The sequence below is a fragment of the Hibiscus syriacus genome, unplaced genomic scaffold (assembly GCF_006381635.1).
Source record: "Hibiscus syriacus cultivar Baekdansim isolate YM2019G1 unplaced genomic scaffold, ASM638163v2 tig00111151_pilon, whole genome shotgun sequence".
Taxonomy (NCBI): Eukaryota; Viridiplantae; Streptophyta; class Magnoliopsida; order Malvales; family Malvaceae; genus Hibiscus; species Hibiscus syriacus.
Window position 1 is genome coordinate 849956 of NW_024062999.1, and position 23979 is coordinate 873934.

The window sequence follows — 23979 nt, forward strand, 5'->3', positions numbered from 1 at the left end:
AGGCCAACTTCGTCATGATCGTTTTTTTAAAAAATTAAGCACTCAAAACATGACACATGGTGTGTTTAATTGAATATTTTGTTTTAAAAAACTTAAAATTATTATTTAAGAAAACCAAAATTTCTCTATAATCTAAAAGAAATCCTAAAATATCTAATTCAAAAGCCATTATTATTGCTGGTGGCCGCTAAAATTACCAAATACCTACTTACCCATCGTCAGACTCTCATTGTCAGCCATCACCCTTTATGTCGCCCAATCCCCTAAATACCTAGATTTAGTTCTAAAAAAACGACGTCGTTTTGACGTAGTGTGCCATGTTATATTAACAGCGGAGTGACCAAAACAAGAGTAATGTCAAAGTTCAGTGAGTAAAATAGAATAATTGAAAGCTGGGTGAGCAAAAGAGGAGACAGAGTAAAGTTAATGAGGAACGGTGTAATTTACCCTTTTTGTTTTTTTAATACATACGATGAAGTGAAAGAGCTAGAGAGCTACAAACCACTAAACCAGCACCAGGGATCTCCATAAGAGCTTCGATGCACTCATCAGGCGGTGCATGGAATATCGTCATACCATAAGGAATAACCCACGCTAAATTCGCCAAGGTGTCTGCTACTGTATCACACCCACGTGGAACATGAGAAAAAGATAAACCCCATTCCCGGCTGCAGAGCTCGAAAATATGCGGCAACAGAGGAAATACAATTCGAACGTCGATTCTTTTACAATTAAGCCTTAAGAAAATTCAACTTCGTGTTATGCCATCTCAGGTTTAGTCGTCAAACAGGGACCTATACCATGAAAGAGGGTGGACCTATAAACGGAATTTGAAGCATAAAACTATGGAATGGCGCTCGAATCCAAGTCAAACATCAAGTGTTCTATTAAGTCACTTTCTGTCGTGGCAAACTCAAACAAGTCAAAAGTTTCAAGTAAAAACTGGTTACAATGGAATATGTTTGTTGCCTTTGTCCCACAACAAATCCGACATGTTCTTTGTTTGAAGTACTCTGTTTTTGTTGAGGAGGGGAAGAAATAAGGGAGGCCATTATCTCAGGAAGATGCCATGGCCTTGTTATCAGTTGTTAGGGACCTGAACCATTCTCTCCCCTTCAAAATTTATTGTTCCTGCAAAGAAAATAAAAGATAAACAAGAATGTTGCTGCTCCTCATTTTGCATCCAAATTTTTTATTCCACTTTCCCACTGATATGATACTTGGATTTGTTCAAAACACTATCTTCATTGCAGATAATAAACAAATGAAAATATTATAAATTTAGAAGATTTTCTCATCTTTTATAGAGTTAATAAACAAATGAAATTTACAGGACGTTTGGAAGTTTAACTTGTGGAACAAGTAAAGGAAATCCTTTTGGAACAATACTTTAAATAACTTTATCATATGCTTTGTTCTTTTGGCTTTGCTTTTCTTGAACATTTTTAATTTAAAATGTGGAGATTCCACTACATACTTGTGTTTGAATCAAGGGATATGAAAAAAAGAAAAAGAAAAAGAGCAGTGTACTGTTTGATGCTTGCTTTCTTTCGTCTCGTCTTCTTTGCATTCAAACTCCTTTTGCTCTATAGACTTGCTATTCATTCACTGCTACTTTGATTTCAAAGAAAATGGAGTTTGTCACTGGGTTTATGAGTTACAAGTCGAAGCTGGAGAGTATTCAAAATCTGAAGCAACAAATTCAGAAACTGAGATATGAAAAAGATAGAATGCAGCGTCTGATTGAAGTCGCTGATGAGAACAGAGAAGAGACAGACCAAGATGCCCGGAGATGGGTGATTCGTGCAGAGGAGAAAATCAAGGAAGAGGAAGAGATATTGGAGGACCTGGAAGCACAAGCAAAGAAGAGGTGTTTCCTTGGCATGTGTCCTAATTTGAAGTCTGTTGACTTGCTAAACAAGAAAGCTGAGGAGAACTCGCAAAGTGTTGCAGTGCTCCTTGTGGAGGCATCTTATCTCAAGTTCACCAGAAAGAGGGTCGTTGAGGAGCCGAGGACCGTTGAGGTTCCGAGGACGGAGTACCTGGACACCAAACCTGGGATTTTTAAAGATTTCGAGGCTTTTCCATCGAGGGAAGCTACACTTAAGGGTATCATGAACGCCTTGAAAACTCCTCATCCCAAGATCATTGGTGTATCCGGGATGACTGGTATAGGCAAGACCACACTTGTGAAAGAGGTTGCCAGGAGAGCCAGGGAAGAAACCTTGTTTGATGAGGTTGCAATGGCAACTGTTTCGCATAAACTAAACGTAAAAGAAATTCAAGGGAAAATTGCAGATGCCTTAGGACTGAAGTTAGACGAGGAGAGCGTGTTTTTAAGAGCAACGAGGCTGCAGCAGTGGTTGAATAAAGGAGATAAGAGTGTTCTTGTAATTCTAGATGATGTTTGGCATGACCAAAGACTGGAACTAGTAGAAATCGGGATTTCTTTCGAAAGTTACAAGAGTATTGCAAGCAAAGACGGCACAGGGCAATTGATGCGAAATACTAGTGAAAATGCTTTTCGGAAACTCTCTGCTGTTAGATTCAAAGTATTACTGACTTGCACAACCGAACAAGCACTCAGTAATGTGCAAATTGAAAGCATGCACAAACTGGAAGTGCTACCAGATGAAGAAGCGATTAAGTGGTTTCAAAAAATGGTGGGCGGTAGAGCAAAGAACCCTGCTTACCAAAGTACAATAAACCGAGTGGTGAAAAACTGTGCAGGTTTACCGGTTGCTATTTCAGCAATTGCAACTGCAATGGTGTTCAGAAGACGAGTCTTTAGTTTCCTACTCGATGCTTTGGCAAGACAGACGGATCCAATTCCGACCAAAAATGAGCATCTCGCAAGTGTTTACTCGACTATAGAGTTGAGTTACAGATTGTTAGAGAAACCAGACTTGCAGTCCATGTTCCAGCTCTGTGCCTTGCTGCCCCAACGTTCACACATTGAAGCATCTGACTTGTTACGGTACAGTTTGAGTTTGGAAATAGAAAACAATGTGAGAACATTGGAAGAAGCAAGAAAATGTGTGAACGACCTAGAAGCTGCAGGTTTACTACTCCGCAGCACCACCGATGATAACCTTGTGAGAATGCATGACATTGTTCGTGATGTCGCTATTTGGATTGCATATGAAGAGCAGCGGATATTGGTCATAGAGGATGAAATCCGTATGAAAGAGCTTCTAGAGCAAAGAAAGCTCGGATATTGCAGTGCTATCTCACTTCCATACGGTGATATCAATGAGCTTCCTGACAAGTTGGAATGCCCCAGGCTAAAGTTGCTGGTTTTGTTAAACAAAAGACCATCATTTGAAGTCCCAGATACTTTCTTTGGAAAGATGACCGAACTCTCAATGTTAGAGTTGGCTGGTTTGAGTTTTCGTTCCCTGCCTTCGTCTTTGACTTCTCTAGGAAACCTTCAAATGTTGCGTTTCGATGAGTGCGAGTTGAATGACATTGCAACTATTGGGAATCTGAAGCAATTGGATACCCTTAAAATTCTCAGTTCTGATATAAAGATATTGCCCCGGGAAATAGGGACACTAACCAGGCTTAAGTCACTAGACCTGAGCAATTGTTCCAGGCTTAAAGTCATTCCAGCCAACATCATATCAGGCTTGTCTCATTTAGAAGAACTGCTTATGCGCAACAGCTTCGATCGATGGGGTGTTGATGGCAATGCCAGCCTTAACGAATTGAAGTCTTTGTCTGGTCTAAATGCTTTGGAAGTCCATATTCATTCTGTTCAAGATATGCCAGAAGAATTATTCTCTGAAAGATTGAACCGGTACAAGATTCTTATCGGGGAAATCTGGGACTGGTCAGGAAAGTGTGAAAAGGAGAGAATGCTAAAACTCAAGCTCACTAATGGACTTCACTTGGATCGCGGAGTTAAACGTTTGTTGCAGAAAACTGAAGATCTAACTTTAGATGAATTGCAAGGTATCAAAAATTTGCTGTATGAGGTGGATGGTACTGGTTTTCCACAGCTCAAGAATCTACTAGTACGAAATGGTTCGGAAATACAGTTCATTGTTAACTGCATGGAGGCAGCTTCACATAAAGCCTTCCCTATACTGGAATCATTGTTTCTTCGGAATCTGATTAATTTGGAGAAGATATGTCAAGGCAAACTCGAAGAAGAATGTTTCAAGAGATTGAAAATCGTACGTGTCGAATGTTGTGACCGGCTGAAGAATCTGTTTCCATTCTCAATGGCCGAAAAGCTGGTCCAACTTCAAGAAATTAAAGTCTCAGAGTGCAAAAGCATTGAAGAGATTGTTGCTGAAGAGAGAGAACAGAGTGCTGGTACAGCAACCAATAAAGGTGATTTTGGTCGACTGCAATCCTTAACACTGCAACTTCTACCAGAGCTTAGTAGTTTCTGCTCCAAAGAGAAGAGTCGATCCATTTATCAACTCGAACCGGTGAACGCAAGGTCTTGGATACTTTTCAATGAAAAGGTACTAGTATTACCATATATATCATGTTCATTCAACTATAGAAGCATATTATTAGAAACTCAAAAGAAAGATTAAATTATACTGAAATGATGTATATGCATGTAGGTTTTGTGTCCTGTCCTTGAGAACCTGAGATTATCCTCCATCAACATAGAAAGGTTATGGCAGATATCACCATGTTGCAGTAAGACTTTGACAAGCTTGGCCATTGAGGGTTGTAGTAACCTTAAACATCTGTTTTCGCCGTCTGTCATTAGAAGCCTACCACAACTCAAACGATTCAAGATAATCGACTGCAATCGTATAAGAGAGATTATGGTTCCAGATGATGTAGAGAAAAATGAAAAAGAAAAAGAAATAGAAGAAGAAGGAAAAAGAAAAGAGAAAGAGGAAGAAAAAGGGAAGATTGCCAAGATAGTGTTCCCCCAACTAATTTCCCTGAAAATGATAAGTCTTGTGAACTTAGTCGGATTCTGCTCGGATGATTATTTTCTCGAATTCCCGTCTTTGAAGCTTTTGGAGATAGAGAATTGCCCTAAAATGAAGGAATTCATGCACAAATCTCAGATCACAGATATCACAACTGTCAATGGAACACTAGAAATAAACAAAGAAAATGATCATCATTTAGGAGCACAAGCTCTCTTTAATGCAAAGGTGAATTTTCTTTAGTCTGAATTTTTACTTGGATATTAACTCCTGGAATACTATACTCAATGGCATGAAATTATGCAGGTTGCATTCCCTAAGCTGGAGAAGTTGAAAATCTCCCACTTGGAAATTGTGAAGAAGTTATGGCACAACCAACTTCATACAGATTCCTTTAGCCAACTGAAAGAAGTGAAGGTCGGATATTGTAATGAGCTATTTTCTATTTTCCCATCTAAGATGGTGAGGAATTTCCTGGGACTGGAAACACTAACAGTTGTCAACTGTGATTCACTACAACATATTTTTGAGTCATCGGACATCGAATTAGCCACTCGGTCAAGAGAATCTCAAATTTCGAAAAAGCTTAAACACGTATTGAATGAGGGTTCTAGCATCAGTGCCTTTGGAAATATACGAAACGTATGTGTTCGAGACTGTTGGCGTCTGAAAAGTCTTTTTCCAGCATCAGTGGCAATATGTCTACAACAACTAGTAGATCTCACAATCGATTCATGTGGATTGGAAGAGGTTGTTTCAAAGGAGGATGGATCGAACCAACCTGTTAATATGTTTTCCTTTCCTGAAGCACGCTATCTTACGCTTTGTAACCTGCCTCAACTGAAATGCTTTTACCCAGAAGCTCATGAAACAGAATGGCCAGAGTTAAAAATGTTGAAGACTTACAATTGTGGCGGGGTAGAAGTATTTGGGACGGAAGAACATCGTTCCTCAGTTCAAAAGCCACTTGTCTTGATCGAACAGGTACGAATATGCAATATCCTATATTCATGTGCAAACTGATGAGGTGCCTATAAATGAAGATTGAAGTTGTCGATCTTCAACATGCAGCTAATGTCAAGTTGCTATTAACTAACGCTAACTAGTCTCTTTTGATGGATTCTTAGGTGATCCGTAATTTGAAGGAACTGTCTTTAAACAGCAAGCACATTTCAACAATATGCAATAGTCAAGTTCCAGTAGGCATCTTCAGCCACGTGAAAGTTCTTCAAGTGCTTGGCAATGATGACAAAACAGTTTTGTTCCCATTTGTGATTTATTGTGATCTCGAAGGGAACGTCAGTGGTGAAGGAAATGCAAGTGAAAAGGATCTGGTTAGTCTTCCTCACCCCACCCATTTAGGGGAGGAAGACTCTCAAATGCACCATGTTTTCCCAAATCTTGAAACTCTTGAAGTTAGAGGATGTGAGGGTTTGATATGTTTGGGACCTTCCTCGGCATCCTTTCGGAATCTCAAAACTTTGGATCTATGGCAGTGCTACACTGTTGCCTTAATCACATCCTCCGCAGCTCGAAATCTGTCGCAACTGATAAAAATGAGGATCAGAGACTGCAGTACAGTGAGAGAAATAGTTGCAAAACGGAAAGATGATGCACCAGACATGATCAATTTTGGGAAGCTGAAATGTTTGGTGCTTCATTATTTACCTAACCTCACAAGCTTCTGTTCAGAGGAGTACGACTTTCGGTTTCCATCCTTGGAACAAGTTATTGTGAGACAATGTCCCAAGTTGAAGATCTTTTGTCAGGGAGGTTTGATCACCCCAGAGTTACACAGAGTGCAGCTATCAGAAGAGGACTATAAGGGCTTTTGGGCTGGAGACCTCAATACCACCATATGCCGGTTGCACGAAAACACGGTACTTAGCTATCTCTTCAGTTAAAGAAAGAATCTGTTAGTCTTTCTTTTTCTTATTTTCAATGACATTTGCAATATGTTTGGTTTTGATAGGTAAAATATTATGAACCGGAGCATTTGGAACTTCATAAGTTTCCCGAGTTGGAGGAAGTTTGGAATACAGTTCCTCGAGGAATTGTAGATTTCAAAAGAGTTAAATCCCTCAAAGTGTATAACTGTAACAACTTGAGATACCTATTAACAGCTTCCATGGCTGAGGATCTTGTGCAACTGCAGCAGATAAAAGTAAAAAATTGCAAAATAATTGAAGAAATCGTCAGAGATGACAAGTCACCGACAAAGAAAATCATACTCCCTCAGCTTAAAACAATAACTATCAGGTCTTGTTTGGGACTGACATGCTTTTATCTGGGAAATTTTTCATTGGAATGTCCGAACTTGAAAGAAGTTACATTAGTTAGCTGTGCAAAGATGGTTGCATTTGCATCTACTGTTTCAAAGCAGCCTCAGGTAGTGAGCATTGGTGATGGATATTCGGAGATTCTTGCGAAGGACACCTCTGATGTCTCTGCTAAACCCTTTTTCAGTGATAAGGTTAGGCTTTCTCACCATTTTTCTGTCATCTCTTTTCATGTACTTAATTGTGTTCTGTTATTAACGAAACCATATGATTTTTTCAGGTGTCGCTACCTTTGTTAAAGGAGTTAACATTGGTAGACATGGGGAACATGGAGAGGATATGGGATGATCAACTTGAGATCAATTCTTTCTCCAAATTAAAACACCTTGAAGTGCATAGCTGTGTTAAATTATCAAGCGTTTTCCCATTTAATGTGCGGGGAAGGCTTCAGAGACTAAAAAATTTGCAAATAGTTGAGTGTGCTTCACTAGAAGAAATATTTGAACCCGAAATCACCGAGTCCGAAATAAACACCGAGTTTGTATTTCCTCAAGTGACATACCTGAACCTTTCTAAGCTACCAAAACTGAAGAGTTTCTACTCCGGGGTGCACACTACAGAATGGCCATTACTGAAAAAAATGGATGTTTATAGATGTGACAAATTGGAGATATTTGCTTCGGAATATTCGAGCTCCCACGAAACACAAGGACTGCATCCCTTGTTTTGGATCAATAAGGTATGTGAAATTAGTAAAAGCAGATGGACATCTTCTACTTTCACGATAAATCAATCTGTATCTAATCCTTAAGCATTCTCTGGTTAGCTATTCTTGCTCTGGTTTAACACGGTTTTTGACTGACCAGGGCACATTCCCTTGTTTAGAAGAACTGAGATTGGAACGCAATGCCACTATGAAACAGATATGGCATGGACAACTCCCAGAAGGGTATTTTAAACTGAAAGTTTTGGAGCTAATAAATTTTCCTGCTCTGACTGTTCTTCCATCTTATTTCTTTCGGTCACTGTCCAATCTCGAAAATTTTGTTGTTAGTGATGCTTCCTTTAATGAAATGTTCGTATGTGAAGAACTTGGGGGTGATGAAAAGCTGGAAGGGCTAGTTTCTCAGTTAAGCATATTGAGATTATCCAAACTCCATGAGCTGACAAGTCTTTGGAAGGAAAGTTTCAATCCTGGAGAAATTTTTCTTAAAATGAGAGTTCTAGAAGTGCAGGATTGTGGTAACTTAAGTATTTTAGTGCCACCCTCGGTGTCTTTCAAGAATTTGACAACTCTTGAAGTATCGAGGTGTCAAGGACTCAAACATTTATTCTCACACTCCACAGCTAAAAGCCTAGTGCAGCTTACCAGAATGAGCATAACTGATTGCGAAATGATAATAGAAATTGTAGAATGCTCAGGCGACGAAGTGAAGGTCGCGATCGAGTTCACTCAGCTGAAGTGTTTGGGACTCAGTTGTCTGCCAAACTTGGAGAGCTTTTGCTCAGGAAACTGCACCTTTGCATTCCCTTCGCTGGAAACTGTAACCTTGAGACATTGCCCAAGGATGAAAACTTCTCAGGAAAGGTTTATTGCACCAAAACTAAAACCGGTGTATTCGACAGAAGCTGCCGGTGAAGGACACTGGGAAGGAGACCAGAACACCATCATACAACTTTTGTTCATGGAAACGGTATGCATTAATCCCAAGCTTTTATCCTCAAGATTACTTTTCCGTAGCTTCATTCCATGTTCTGCTGGAAACAAAAAGGTTATTGGAAAACCTTTGGAATATAAATCACACATTCTCTTAATGCAATTATTTCAGTACTATAATGTGTTGCTTTGTATAGGTCCGCTACCGTGAGATCGAGTATGTGGTACTCTCTGATTCCTCCAAGCTGATGGAAATAAGGAACTGGAATCCTCAAGGAGTTTTGGACTTTAGAAACCTCAGGTTTCTGAAAGTTTACAACTGCAGGAACTTGAGGTATCTATTTAACCCTTCCATGGCCATGAACCTTGTGCATCTTGAGAAATTTGAGGTTCATGATTGTGAGATTTTGGAAGAGGTAATAATCACAAAAGGGTTACCAAAAAAAGAAAGGATGAGCAAGAAAATGTTCCCTAAACTGGTCACTTTATTGCTTATTGCTCTCCCCAATCTCACAAGGTTTTGCTCCGGAAATTACCTCGAGTTCCCCTTCTTGAAAGAACTTTGGATTCAGAGTTGCCCCATGTTGAAGACATTCATCTCCAGTTCTGCAACTAGAAACAACTCAAGACAGAATCAAAATACCAGTTTGACAGTTCTATATGATGAGAAGGTTTTTACAACTTTACTATACATTTATCTCCACTTCTGTTAAGTAATTGATGCAAATCTTATAATCATGCAGGTGGCATTTCCCTCCTTGGAGAAATTAGGAATCGTAGACATGGGAAACCTGAGGAAACTTTGTAATGACCAAATTTCCATGAGTTCATTCTCCAAACTGAAAGTCTTGAAGCTCATGGGCTTACCTAAGCAGCCAGATGTTATTCCATCTGATTTCTTTCTCTCCTTGTCCAAGCTTGAAAGGCTTGTTGTTGATGATGCTTCCTTTCCTGAAATATTTCAGTGTGAAGGCATTGAGGGAAAGATGCAGGCATGGGAACTGGCTAGTTTCAGTGATTTACGATTGTCGAAACTTCCTGAGCTAATGCAACTCTGGAAGGGAGAGTTTCGGTCTCAACCTCAAACACTTTTTAGAAACCTGAAAACTCTGAAAGTATTGGAATGCCCCAAATTGAAGCATTTAGTTTCATCCAAAGTGTATTTCCAAAATCTAACTACTCTTGAAATATCAAAATGTCATGGACTTAGAACTCTAATGACACCCTCAACAGCTAAAACCATGGTGCAACTCAAAAGGATGATGATAACAGATTGCAGAAAGCTAGAAGGTATCATAGCAAATGCAGACAACGAAACGTACAGCATCGTTTTCAAGCATCTGGAGTATTTCAGACTTCAAAGCTTACCGGTACTTACAAGTTTTGCTCGGGGGCCTATCACTTCGAGTTCCCATCCTTGGTTGATTTAGTTGCAATCGAGTGCCCAGAGTTCATTCGCTTTTGTGAAGGAGAAGTAAGCACACCATTGCTAAAAAGAGTACATCCAACAGAAGAAGGAGATAGATCTTTTACAGATAAGGACCTTAACACCACCATAGAAGGATTACACAGAGAAAAGGTACGTTCATTTACCTGAGCACGAGTTCTTTCCATAGCAACACACCAGAAATGTTCCAACTCATTGGATTCTTCATAATCCTTAAAACTCATAAGGACATGAGAAGCTTCTGCATGATAGAAGAAATCCAAGAAAAATGGAAGGCCATTAACATATCCCAGATGCAACATTTTAATTTTCTTTTCAAAATTGTATAGCCTATATATGCACTTTTGACCAAACTCTCTTTGTCTCTGCATCTCAGGCTCGAAATGAAGTAAAAGAGTTGGAGTTTCTTCAGTGGACATTGTCAGACTTATGGAGACCTTCAACTGAGTAAAAGGTGATATGTTCATCATCAACAACTTTGGTATGGTATAGAATTTGCAGTTGTTAGTTTGTTAAGGTTCCTGTCCGTTTAGCAAATTAAAAGGTATAAAACTGGCAACATACAGAGATATACGTATGTGTCTGTGTATCAGTTACAAAAAGGATTAATTGAAATATACTAAATCTTTTGCTTGTTTTAGGTGTTTAAAGTTTTTTTTTTTTGGTTAAACAAATGTCTAAAGTTTTCACCTTTACCATTTTAAGGCCAACTTCCTCATGCTCATTTAAAAAAAGTCATCCACACAAAATGTGACACGTGGCGTGTTTAATTGAATATTTTGTTTAAAAAACTTAAAATTATTATTTAAGAAACCCAAATTTCTCTATAATCTAAAAGAAATCCTAAAATATCTAATTCCAAAGTCATTATTATTGGTTGTGGCCACTACCATTGCCAAATACCCACCCACCCGTAGTCAGACTCTCACTGTCAGCCATCACCCGTTATGTCGCCCAATCCCCTAAATACCTAGATTTAGTTTTCGAAAAAACAACGTCGTGTGTCATGTTATATTAACAGCGGAGTGACCAAAACAGGAGCAATATCAAAGTTCAGTGAAAAAATAGAATAATTGAAAGTTGGGTGAGCAAAATAGGAGACAGAGTAAAGTTCAATGAGAAACAATGTAATTTACCCTTTTATTATTTTAATACATACGATGAAGTGAAAGAGCTAGAGAGCTACAAACCACTAAACCAGCACCAGGGATCTCCATAAGAGCTTCGATGCACTCATCAGGCGGTGCATGGAATATCGTCATACCATAAGGAATAACCCACGCTAAATTCGCCAAGGTGTCTGCTACTGTATCACACCCACGTGGAACATGAGAAAAAGATAAACCCCATTCCCGGCTTCAGAGCTCGAAAATATGCGGCAACAGAGGAAATGTAATTCGAACGTTGATTCTTTTACAATTAAGCCTTAAGATAATTGAACTTCGTGTTATGCCAACTCAGGTTTAGTCCTCAAACAGGGACCTATACCATGAACGAGGGTGGACCTATAAACGGAATTTGAAGCACAAAACTATGGAATGGCGCTCGAATCCAAGTCAAGCATCAAGTATTCTATTAAGTCACTTTCTGTCATGACAAACTCAAACAAGTCAAAAGTTATAAGTAAAAACTGGTTACAATGGAATATGTTTGTTGCCTTTGCCCCACAAAAAATCCGACATGTTCTTTGGACAATTTTTACAAGACCGACTGTTCAGTAACGACGACGGTTTTGTCAATGGCTCTCATCGGATAAATCCTGCTTGATTTGTGGCTATGGAGTTGAGGATACTCTCCATGTGATTGCTTGACCTGAATGGTTTGGACCCAATTGGTTCATGACGTGAATGGAAATACTTTTGTAAATGGTGAAAAACGTCATTTGAGAGAGAGAGAATAACAGTAGAAATAGTTCAAACAAAAGTACTCGGTTTTTTGTTGCAGAGGGGAAGAATAAGGGAGGCCATTATCTCAGGAAGATTCCATGGCCTTGTTATCAGTTGTTTGGGACCTGAACCATTCTCCCCCCTTCAATATTTTATTGTTCCTGCAAAGAAAATAAAAGAAAGAGCTAATTGCATCTTATGGTCTCAAACTATGATCCCCATTTTAAATTGGTCCTTAAACTTTTGAATATTCCAATTTCATCCCTAAACTATGACTTTCATTCTAAATTAGTCCTTAAACTTTTGAACATTCCAATTTCATCCCCAAACTGTGTCCCTCATTCTAAATTGATCCCCATACTTTTGAATCTTTTAATTTCATCCCTAAAGTCATCCAAATATGTAATATTCAAGCATAGTTTAAGCTAAATTTTATTTTCTTTTTCAAACATATAATAATATAACTTGGCCTAACAATTTTATTAACAAAGGACGTGATTAGTACAGACGTATAATTTGGGATGAAATCGAAATGTTCAAAAAAAATTGGGGACCAATTTAGAATGAAGACCATAGTTTTGAGGATAGAAATGAAATGTTCAAAAGTTTGAAGACTAATTTAGAATGCTAGTCATGGATTAGGGATGAAATTGGAATGTTTAAAAGTTTAGAGATTAATGAGATATGTAAGAGATTTAAGAATTAAAAGATGGAGAAAAGCAACTAAGAGTAACTGAACTTACCCATGAAGGAGAAAAGTAGAAGTTATTCGTGATTGCTACATTGCTGCTATCCATGCTCCTTTCCACATTTGCTACAAAGTCTTCTGCCATATTTGTAAGGGTCAATTCCTTCAAGGCTTCTAGTTTTTCCAAACCATCATGCTTTTTAAGATTTTTGCAGCCTCTGATCTCCACTTCTCTTAACATTGGCATGGCTCCTTGTTCCACAGTCCAGCAGTTCAATTTATAGAGCATCCACAATTTCAAGACCTTTAGCTGCGGAAATCCGCCGCGATCACAAGTCATCTCTCTCCCCAAGAAGGATTGAGCATAAAGCCTAAGGACCTTCAGTTGTTTCAGCTCCCCAAGCTTTTTCATTGGATCTTTTGACAGATGTGTCATTGACAGTGTTAGAACTTCAAGATTTTCAGGAAAATCAAAGGTATCAACTTGATCTGGAATTTTTCCAAGCAAATACAGCTGCGATAGGCTCATCTGCTTCCATTTCTGCATGTCCTCCACTCTCAGGTCTAAAGGTTTATTGAATTTATCTAATAATCTCAATTTCAAGGACTGAAGTTTGTCCATTCGAGTGATCCAGGAACCTGTGACTTCATTCGTTGCTTCGTTGCAAGTTATTTTCAATTTCCTCAGATCAACCAAACTTGTCATCCAATTTTTTTCAGGACTCCCGCTTTTAATCACCAACCCCCACAGGATCTTCAGATTGTTCAATGAACCACTAGCTGATGGCTTCAGAGTAAGCAAATCAACATCAATATCACTCATGTACAAATGCTGAAGTTTCTTTGCCTCCCAGATGGTACTAGGCAACTTGGTTATGAAAGTGTGCTTTATGTCTAACGTCTCCAGGTGACGCAGGTCACCAACTGATTGTGGGACATCATCCAAAAGTGTTCGCCTCAAGCCCAAATACTTTATGTAAGGCAGATTGCCCAGTGTATCAGAAAGCACTGGTTTGTAAACACCTTCTAGATCAAGCACTACAAGCATTCGAAAGCCTTTTTCAACAACCTTGCTTAGAAGTTCCTTTACTCCATATGTAGGTGCATCTCCTCTTTTTCCGTAGAAAGAAATATAAGAACGCAGTCGTTCAAATCGTTTTTCTATGTGTTCGGGCTTAGAGGGAATACCCGAGTTTTCTGAAAGCCGCCGGATGTTAAACCACGGTGATCCACATATACCTGAAATGTTGGAGAAGTGAAAAACCCCAACTTTCTCTGTATCTAGGAAGAGGATGTCATATATGGTATTTGGCACGCGGCACGACTTGGGGCGTCCATTTAATTTTAGCTTTGTAACCTCAATCATGTTTCTACACTTGAGCTCTTCATAATATTCTTCCACTAGCTTTTCAGGTGTTTTCACTTGATCTATTGTTTGCACAAACCCCTCAGCAAGCCACAAGTGACACAACCTTCTAAGAGGAATCTCATATGACTTGGGAAAAAGACCCAAGTAAAGAAGACAGCACCTCACAGCCGGGTCTAAATCCTGATAGGCTAAAGCCATAATATCTGAGAGAAGCATTTCAGCTGAAACTAACAATTTGTCTGAGGAGTTTGAATCTGTTGGTCAAAGACAGCAGCCAGGGGGGGCTGCTAAGGGAAGAAAAATGGGGGGCTGCTGATTTTTATTTTTATAATAGGTATAATTACAAAATTGAGTCATTGAACTTTAGGGTATTTACAAGATTAGTCCCTAAGTTTCAACTATAAATAGCCTAGCTCATTTAGCTTCAAAATCATCCCAAAAATCATTTCTTTCTCCCAATACTAGAGAGCTTTCTTGTGAGTAGTGAGTGTTTTGCAAACACCTGTAAAATTTCTCTCTTAGTAAAAGATCTGCAGCAGTCCGGAGACGTAAGCAAAATTGGCTGAACTCCGTTATCAATTTTTTCGGGTATTATTTTTCCGCTTTTATTTCGCGTTCTCACTAATCTGGTTATAGGGAAATTACTTGTACTCGGTTTATTTCCTAACAACTGGTAATCAGAGCTTTTGGTTGCGAATTCTGTCAAATTTTTGCGAGGTTACTATTCGGGTTACTATTCACGTGAATAGTGAAATTCGGTCGGCGATACGAGTTTGTCGACGGAGGTGTTCTAATACACGGCGGTTCGCAGAAATTGTCAGAAACGATCCAAACGAAGCCAGATTCGAGTGGGAGCGATGGCTGCAGATGAAGGGAAGGTGAAAATTGAAAAGTTCGATGGTGCGGACTTTGGCTTTTGGAAGATGCAGATCGAAGATTTTCTGTACCAGAAAAATCTATATCAACCCCTCTCAGGAAAGCAACCAGAGGGCATGAAGGATGAAGATTGGGCTCTTCTCGACAGACAAGCCCTCGGAGTTATCCGACTGACGTTATCCCGCAATGTTGCTTTCAACATAGCAAAGGAAAAGACCACGGCGGGTCTTATGGCGGCTCTCTCCAGTATGTATGAGAAGCCATCGGCCTCAAACAAAGTTCATTTGATGAGGCGATTATTCAATTTGCGGATGACGGAAGGGGCATCGGTGGCACAACACCTAAATGAACTCAACACAATCACAACCCAGTTGAGTTCAGTGGAAATTGAATTCGATGATGAAGTTCGAGCTTTAATTCTCTTATCATCTCTACCAGACAGTTGGAATGCTACTGTTACAGCAGTCAGCAGTTCGTCGGGAAACAGCAAATTAAAATTCGACGATGTTCGGGATCTGGTACTGAGCGAAGAAATTCGACGGAGAGAATCGGGTGAAGCATCAACCTCCTCAGCCTTGCACACGGAGTCTAGAGGGAGAACTTCAGAAAGAAATTCAAATCGTGGCAGATCGAAATCCAGAAGGGGAAAATCAAGAACAGGAAATAAAGATTTTACCTGTTATAATTGCGGCAAGAAGGGTCACTTCAAAAGAGATTGCCGAGCACCGAAGAAAAATACCGGCGCACAGGAATCTGCAAACATGACGGAGGAGACAGGTGATGCCATGATTCTAAGCGTCAACAGTCCGATTGAATCATGGATCTTGGATTCAGGGGCATCTTTCCACTCCACCCCATGCCAAGAAATCATGGAGAACTATGTCAGTGGTGATTTTGGGAAGGTTCATCTTGCTGATGATGAAACCTTGAAGATCGTCGGAAAAGGAGATATCCGACTAAAGCTGCCAAACCAGACCACCTGGAAGCTGACAGGAGTGAGACATATTCCTGGCCTCAAAAGAAATCTGATTTCTGTTGGACAGCTTGATGGAGAAGGATACAGTACAACCTTTTCAGGCTGTGAATGGAAGATTACAAAAGGAGCACTCATCATTGCTCGTGGTAAGAAGACTGGTACTCTCTATGTAACCTCAAACTTAGAGAATATCATTGCTGCAGCAGATGCTGATGGAAAATCAAACCTATGGCACCAAAGGCTTGGCCATATGAGCGAGAAAGGAATGAAGATACTTCTGTCAAAAGGGAAGTTGTCGGATCTAAAGAATGTAGATGTCGGACTATGCGAGGATTGCATCTTTGGCAAACAAAAGAAAGTCAGCTTTACAAAGATTGGCAAGACACCCAAGGCAGAAAGGTTAGAATTGGTTCATACTGATGTATGGGGACCATCCCCAGTTTCATCTCTTGCAGGCTCACTATATTATGTCACCTTCATCGATGATTCAACAAGGAAGGTGTGGGTTTATTTTCTGAAGAAGAAATCAGAAGTCTTTGATACCTTCAGAAAATGGAAGGCCATGGTGGAAAATGAGACTGGTTTGAAAGTCAAGCGGTTGAGGTCTGACAATGGAGGAGAGTACAGAGACAATAGATTCAGAGATTTCTGCGCAAACAATGGGATCAAGATGGAGACAACAGTTCCCATAACACCGCAGCAGAATGGCGTAGCTGAGCGCATGAACAGAACTCTGAATGAACGTGCTAGAAGCATGAGAATACATGCCGGATTGCCCAAATTTCTATGGGCTGAAGCTATCAACACTGCAGCTTACCTGATCAACCGTGGGCCCTCAGTTCCTTTGGATGGCGGAATACCAGAGGAAACTTGGAGCAAGAAAGAAATAAACCTTTCACACTTAAGAGTGTTTGGTTGTATTTCTTACGTACACATAGACTCTGCTGAAAGAAGTAAACTTGATGCTAAGTCCAGCAAATGTGCCTTTGTTGGTTATGGCGGTGATGAGTTCGGTTATCGGTTTTGGGACTACGAAAATCGAAAGATCATCAGAAGCAGAGACGTCATTTTCAATGAGAATGTGATGTACAAAGACAGGTCAACTGTAGAATCAAGCAGTTCAAATACCAAAGCTGAAACAAAGGAATTTGCTGAGTTTGAGGAGATTTCTGGAAATGATGTTCAGATCAATCCTGAAGCAGTTCAAGAAGAACCAAGCACACCAGAACTGAGACGCTCCTCCAGAATTCCCAAACCAACCCAACGGTATTCACCTTCTTTACACTACTTGTTGCTGACTGACAATGGTGAACCAGAGTGTTATGATGAAGCAATGCAAGTGGAGGATTCAGTCAAGTGGGAGTCTTTCATGAAAGATGAGATGGACTCGCTTATGTCAAATCAGACGTGGGAATTAGCTGAATTACCACCAGGCAAGAGAGCGCTCCATAACAAGTGGATTTACAGGATCAAAGAAGAGCACGATGGGAGCAAACGTTACAAAGCAAGATTGGTTGTCAAAGGCTTTCAGCAAAAAGAAGGTATTGATTACAATGAAATTTTCTCTCCAGTCGTAAAACTGTCTACAATCAGACTGGTGTTGAAAATTGTAGCTGCAGAGAATTTACATCTTGAGCAGTTAGATGTAAAGACAGCTTTTCTTCATGGTGATTTGGAGGAAGAAATCTATATGAGGCAGCCAGAAGGCTTCATAGAGACAGGCAAGAAAAACCTGGTATGCAGGTTGAAGAAGAGCTTGTATGGTTTAAAACAAGCTCCTAGACAGTGGTACAAGAAGTTCGATAGTTTCATGGGTAGCAGTGGTTTTACCAGATGCCAAGCAGATCATTGTTGCTACATCAAGAGGTTCGACAACAGCTTCATTATTTTATTATTGTACGTTGATGACATGCTCGTTGCAGGCTCAGATATGCAAGAGATTATAAACTTGAAGCAAAAATTGTCGAAGCAGTTTGCTATGAAGGATCTCGGCGCTGCAAAGCAGATTCTTGGGATGAGGATCAAAAGAGACACAAAGTCGGGGACTTTGATGTTATCACAGGCTGAGTACATCAACAAAGTACTCTCCAGGTTCAACATGCAAGATGCTAAACCAGTAAGTACACCTTTAGGTGTTCATTTCAGACTCTCCAAAGACCAATCACCAAAGACGGAGGAAGAACGTGCACACATGGTGAAGGTGCCGTATGCCTCAGCAATTGGAAGTCTGATGTATGCCATGGTTTGTACCAGACCAGATATTGCTCATGCAGTGGGAGCTGTTAGCAGGTACATGAATAATCCGGGCAAGGTACACTGGGAAGCAGTCAAATGGATCCTCAGATATCTGCGGGGTACCACAAACAAAGCACTTTGTTTCAAAAGTGGAGATACGATACTGACAGGCTATGTAGATGCTGACTTAGCCGGAAATATTGACATCAGAAGGAGCACTACAGGGTATGTCTACACTCTAGGAGGTACTGCAGTGAGTTGGGTTTCTCAACTACAGAAGATAGTTGCTCTCTCCACAACTGAAGCAGAATATGTCGCTGTTACGGAAGCCAGCAAGGAGATGGTTTGGCTCCAAAGTTTCTTGGACGAGTTAGGTAAGAAACAAGAAAACAATGTCTTGTATTGCGACAGTCAAAGTGCTATCCATCTAGCGAAGAATCCGTCTTTTCATTCCAGGACGAAGCACATACAATTGAGATATCATTTTATCCGGTCTCTTCTGGAAGATGGGATTTTGAAACTTGAAAAGATTAGTGGAGCTCAAAATCCGGCAGACATGTTGACAAAGACGGTGACCACGGACAAACTGAAGTTGTGTTCAACTTCAGTTGGCATGCTAGAATAAAAGACCAGAAATACTGCTGCATCGATCGATGTGTGAAGACAGATTGAAATTAGTCTTCAAGTGGGAGATTGTTGGTCAAAGACAGCAGCCAGGGGGGGCTGCTAAGGGAAGAAAAATGGGGGGCTGCTGATTTTTATTTTTATAATAGGTATAATTACAAAATTGAGTCATTGAACTTTAGGGTATTTACAAGATTAGTCCCTAAGTTTCAACTATAAATAGCCTAGCTCATTTAGCTTCAAAATCATCCCAAAAATCATTTCTTTCTCCCAATACTAGAGAGCTTTCTTGTGAGTAGTGAGTGTTTTGCAAACACCTGTAAAATTTCTCTCTTAGTAAAAGATCTGCAGCAGTCCGGAGACGTAAGCAAAATTGGCTGAACTCCGTTATCAATTTTTTCGGGTATTATTTTTCCGCTTTTATTTCGCGTTCTCACTAATCTGGTTATAGGGAAATTACTTGTACTCGGTTTATTTCCTAACAGAATCATCTTCACCAGAAGTTGCCTCAGTCTGCAATTTCCTCTTTTCTTCTGTTTGCTTGAACAGATTTGGAAAATCTTTTTCATCTCTACAAGCTGTTTTAGGTTCCATCACTAATGCTTTCTTCTCATTCTTTTCCTTGGCATTTGAGGAAGCTGATTTGTCGGAGGGGTTCATTTGATCTTCAGTGCTTACCTTCTTTTTCTTGTCCATTTTATGAACGGACAATTTGTCGGAGGATTTTGACTGATCTTCACCAGATGTTGCCTCAGTATGCAATTTCTCCTTTTGTTCATTTTGAAGCTCCATCACTGTTGCTGTCCTCTCATTCTTTTGCATGGCATTTGAGGAAGCTGATTTATCAGAGGGGATCATTCGATCTTCAGTGGTTACCTTCTTTTTCTTTCCCATTTTATGAATGGAACGATCTATCACACTTGACCATTCGTCATAGTCCTTCCTAGATAACAAACCTCCAAGCAGGACGATTAGAAGAGGTAGGCCATGACATCTTTGCAAGATCTTCTCCTTTAAAGCAATTAGCTGTGAATCATTTTCATCTTTCTCCATTTTCTTTGCAGCTTGTACCTTCTTCAAGAACAATTCCCAGCTTTCATCATCAGTTAGAGATCGTAGCTGCAGAACTACAACCTCTGGATTGATATGGTATGCTAGATACACATTCCGAGTAGTGATTATCACCCTGCTTCCATTTGATAAATTTGGAAAGAAACGATTTAGTCTCTCCCAAACTTCCAGTGTAGGAACATCATCCAAAACTATCAAGAATCTCTTCCAGGTTAAGAAAAGATGAAGCCTTTCCCTCAACTGCTCCGGTGTCAAGCTCTCCTTTTGCTTGGCATTTCTAAGCTGTCCCAATAAATCAACTAATAGCTGTTTCTCATTGAATTCATCCAACTGCCGAGGCACATTAACCCAAGCTCGACATTTGAAGTGCCTCTTACTTGCTACACTGTTATAGATCGTCCAGACAAGAGTTGATTTGCCTGAACCTACCACCCCTAACACTGAAATTAGAAAATGCAACTTGTGGCTGTTGAGTGTTAGTCCTTCTAACTCCCTTTCTTTATCAATGAAACCAACAATGCTCGACTCTTCGTCCTCACCATCAGAGAGTCTACTGTGGTGCTCTACAACCGTTTGATCTGAAAAAACTTCTCGCACATCTTTTAAGTCGGGGGACTTTCTCACCATTTCAGAGTTAGCTTCACCTCCGGTTAGAATAAAAATCACCCGGCTACCATTCAAGGAATTTGGAAGGGAAAGCTTGAGTTTGCCCCAAAGTTTACTTGTCCATATGTCACATAAAACCACAAGGTACCTCTTTTTAGCTAAGAAATTGTGAAGTCGTTTTCGTAGTAACTCAACAGTTGGCTCTTCTTTCAACTTGGCATTAGTGACTTGCTCAAATATGTCGGTTAGAACATTTATTTCATGATACTCCTGTGGAACATCAACCCAAGCACGACATTGAAAGTGCCGTTTAACGTCTTTTCCGTTGTAGATTGGCCATAACAAGGTTGTCTTGCCCGAGCCTGCCGTACCCTTGATTGAAATGAGGAAAAGCAAAATGTGCGGGTTTAGAATTGATTGTGTTAGCTTGTCAATTGCAGCCTTCACACCAGTAATGCCGTATTCGTCCTCCAAATAAGTAGAAGATTGAGGCCATCGATCTAATAATTTCCCAGAGAAATTGTCTCTCTGACCAATCCATGAACTAATTTGCCTTGCAACATTCTCATTCTGAACAACAGTAATCACCTTGCTCCCATTCAATGAGTATGGGAAGGCTGGTTTGATACTATCCCAAAACTCAGCTGTGTGGACGCCATATAAAACTATCAAATACCTCTTTGAAACTAAGAAATCGTGGAGGCTCCGCTGCGGTGACTGAAGGGGTAGCCTCTCTTCCTCTTTGCCACCACTAATCTGTTTTAGAATGTCAAGTGAGATATCTCTTTGTCCACGCTCTTCAGAAACACGAACCCAAGCACGACACTGGAAATGCCCTTTGATATCATCTGCACTATAGACTGTCCACAGAAGAATCGCCTTACCAAGGTATGCCCCATCAACAGTTAAAAAGAGATATTGCGAAGTAATCCGGCTAAGTACTTGTTGACTTAACTTCTTTTCAAGGTCTGGCAAAACAATCATAGATGCATTTGATGTAATAGTCTCATTGTCAGTTGAGACTTGCAGATCTTCAGACTCGGTTGATGACTTCGTCGGTGGAATAATAGAATCTGCTTCTGGAATTCCAGGATCACTTGATGGACTTGGTTGAATTTTGTTGCAGTAATTCCTTATGCTCTCTGTCAGTTGATCAATCTTAATGCTTAAAGACCCTTCACTCAAGTAACTGGTGGATGTACGCCTCTTTCTCATGACTTTGCGACTTGGCACCATCATTCTGCCCAAAAGGATTTCAATATCATCCTCCAAAGAATATATATTTTTCAGAAGCTCATCCCACTCATTATCAATTGTATCTGCCGTTTCAAAGATTTTCTGCAAATGTTTTAGCTCTTCAATTGAGTCAATGACATGTGTTTTCAAACCCGGAAAGTTAGGTTCATGACTTGCAACCAAATTTAGTTTGCTTATCAAAATTTGTGCAGTTTCAAATGCCATGGAACTCAACTCTCAGTATTTATGCGGCTTTCTTGTGAGTGCCAACTAAAGCGAAAAGGGACTGAATTGCACAAAATTTCAGAGCTGAGCCTGAGATGCAAACTCACATACTTGTCCACGCCTCTTTCTTATATGGTATGCAGCTTTTATTTTTCCATTGTTTCCTGCATTTTTACATTTTCACATGCTTAGAGTAATCTACTCTGGAACTGTATTCTATTATCAAAATAAATGTTCTGAAATACATTGAAAGAAAGTTTCCTATTGAATTTCTACCCAGAAATATACTGAACGGGCATAAGTATATTTGGAAGAAGACATGAAAACTGTTCCAGACATTGAAACCTTCTTTCCAAAAATTCTAAGCTTGCAAGGGCTTGAAGTGAATTTCAGGCAAATGCAAGAAAAAGGCTAGAATTTGATAAGTTCTTTCACTCAAAATGCAATCCAAGTACATTTCTGATGTACAATTCATGTCGAACCATCTTTGTTTTCATGAATTTCTGCAATGCTACTTGGAAAAGTTAAAAGATGCAAGACAGGAACTAAATTTTACCATACACACAGAACAGAAAAGATGAACAGAATAAAACTTGCCTTGATAAGTTCACTGCAATGTCCATCGTTTAATATTGGAGCTTTGGGCTGTTAGAAATTTTGAGGCGGTAACTTCCAGGAAAATGTCAAAAAACCTCTTAGAGATTCCACTTCCAGGGAGGATGTATAGTCGGTGTGATGACACAAAGTTTTTGTTGCTTTGAAATTGAAATCAAACTTTACCTCCAAATCTTTCCTTGTCAGTTAAGAATAGAATATAACAGTAATCATAATTTATTTCTACTTTCCTTGGATTTTATTTAAAGTTGAAAAAGAGAGATTCTCAGAGACCTTGGCCCAGCAAGTATTCATAATTTCATAAGCCATGTGTCTCAGATACTTCCTTCACGTAACTGTTTCCTGGTATATGTCCCACCCTGAATTTGAGCCTGGGCTCGGGGCTGCAATTATTCTCTTTCCTATAAAGTATATTGGCGAAAGGAAGATGGACATAAGCACACAACCCAGAAAAAAGATGGGAAAACAAGTGGTTGAACAACTGGATGCCCAAATGATCCTAGCAATGAAAGGCCATTTGAAGGAGACAAGGAATCCAGTAGCCTACGAGCTTGCCAAACACCTGCAATACCCTCTCATTAACCAAGACGTAATCACCCCATCTCCCAAAAATTCTCAAGATCTCAATGACATTTCCTTCGGCATTGCTCTTAAAATTGCTTCAATCCAGCTGAAAGTGTTGAAGCTGGGGGTGATCGTCAGCACACCACTTGGTCAAAGAAGCCACTTGGATAAATTAAAGGAGCAGGCAAATTCTGATGGTGCTATTCTGGTTATAATTCAATGCCTGCCGACAGATAAGAGACTTTTGAAGGAGTTCCAAGGCTCACCGTTGACACCAGAAAGCCAACCTTTGATGCCGAAGAATTTGTTTCAGATGAGTTGGATAAGGTCAGGATAAGATCTCACCGGCACTTACATCCCTTAACGTTCATTAACAATATAATTGCTGAACCTGAAGTCAAATGCAGCCGCTGCCAGAAATCAACTTCAGGTCCACACTATCAATGTTTTCTAGGATGTGACGAGTATATATTCGATAAAGCCTGTGCAGAGCTTCCTAGTGACATAGAAATTGTTGGGAAAAACTGCCCTGTATATTTAAGGCGAAGTCAACCTGAATATCTGTTTCCAAAAGATAAGAGACGTAAGTGCAAGATATGTGAAGATAAAGACAAAGAGTTCTCAGATAGTTGCCATGATTGCCTGTTGCAAACCAACATGAAAGGTGCATTCCTACCAATCATCGTTAACCATGAATCACATGCACATCCTCTCAATCTAT

The 23979-nt window shown here is 39.8% G+C and overlaps 1 protein-coding gene across 1 annotated transcript; it reads right to left on the minus strand.

Moving 5' to 3' along the window:
• Positions 1 to 1029: 1029 nt before the first annotated feature.
• LOC120154848 (disease resistance protein Pik-2-like) lies at positions 1030 to 22203 on the minus strand. The gene is made up of 3 exons (XM_039166495.1): positions 19430 to 22203; positions 12917 to 14484; positions 1030 to 1131 (listed from the first exon to the last, which is right to left on the minus strand). Exons 1-3 carry the CDS (start codon positions 22077 to 22079, stop codon positions 1123 to 1125), a joined length of 4227 nt encoding a protein of 1408 aa, XP_039022426.1. The 5' UTR covers positions 22080 to 22203; the 3' UTR covers positions 1030 to 1122.
• Positions 22204 to 23979: the final 1776 nt, after the last annotated feature.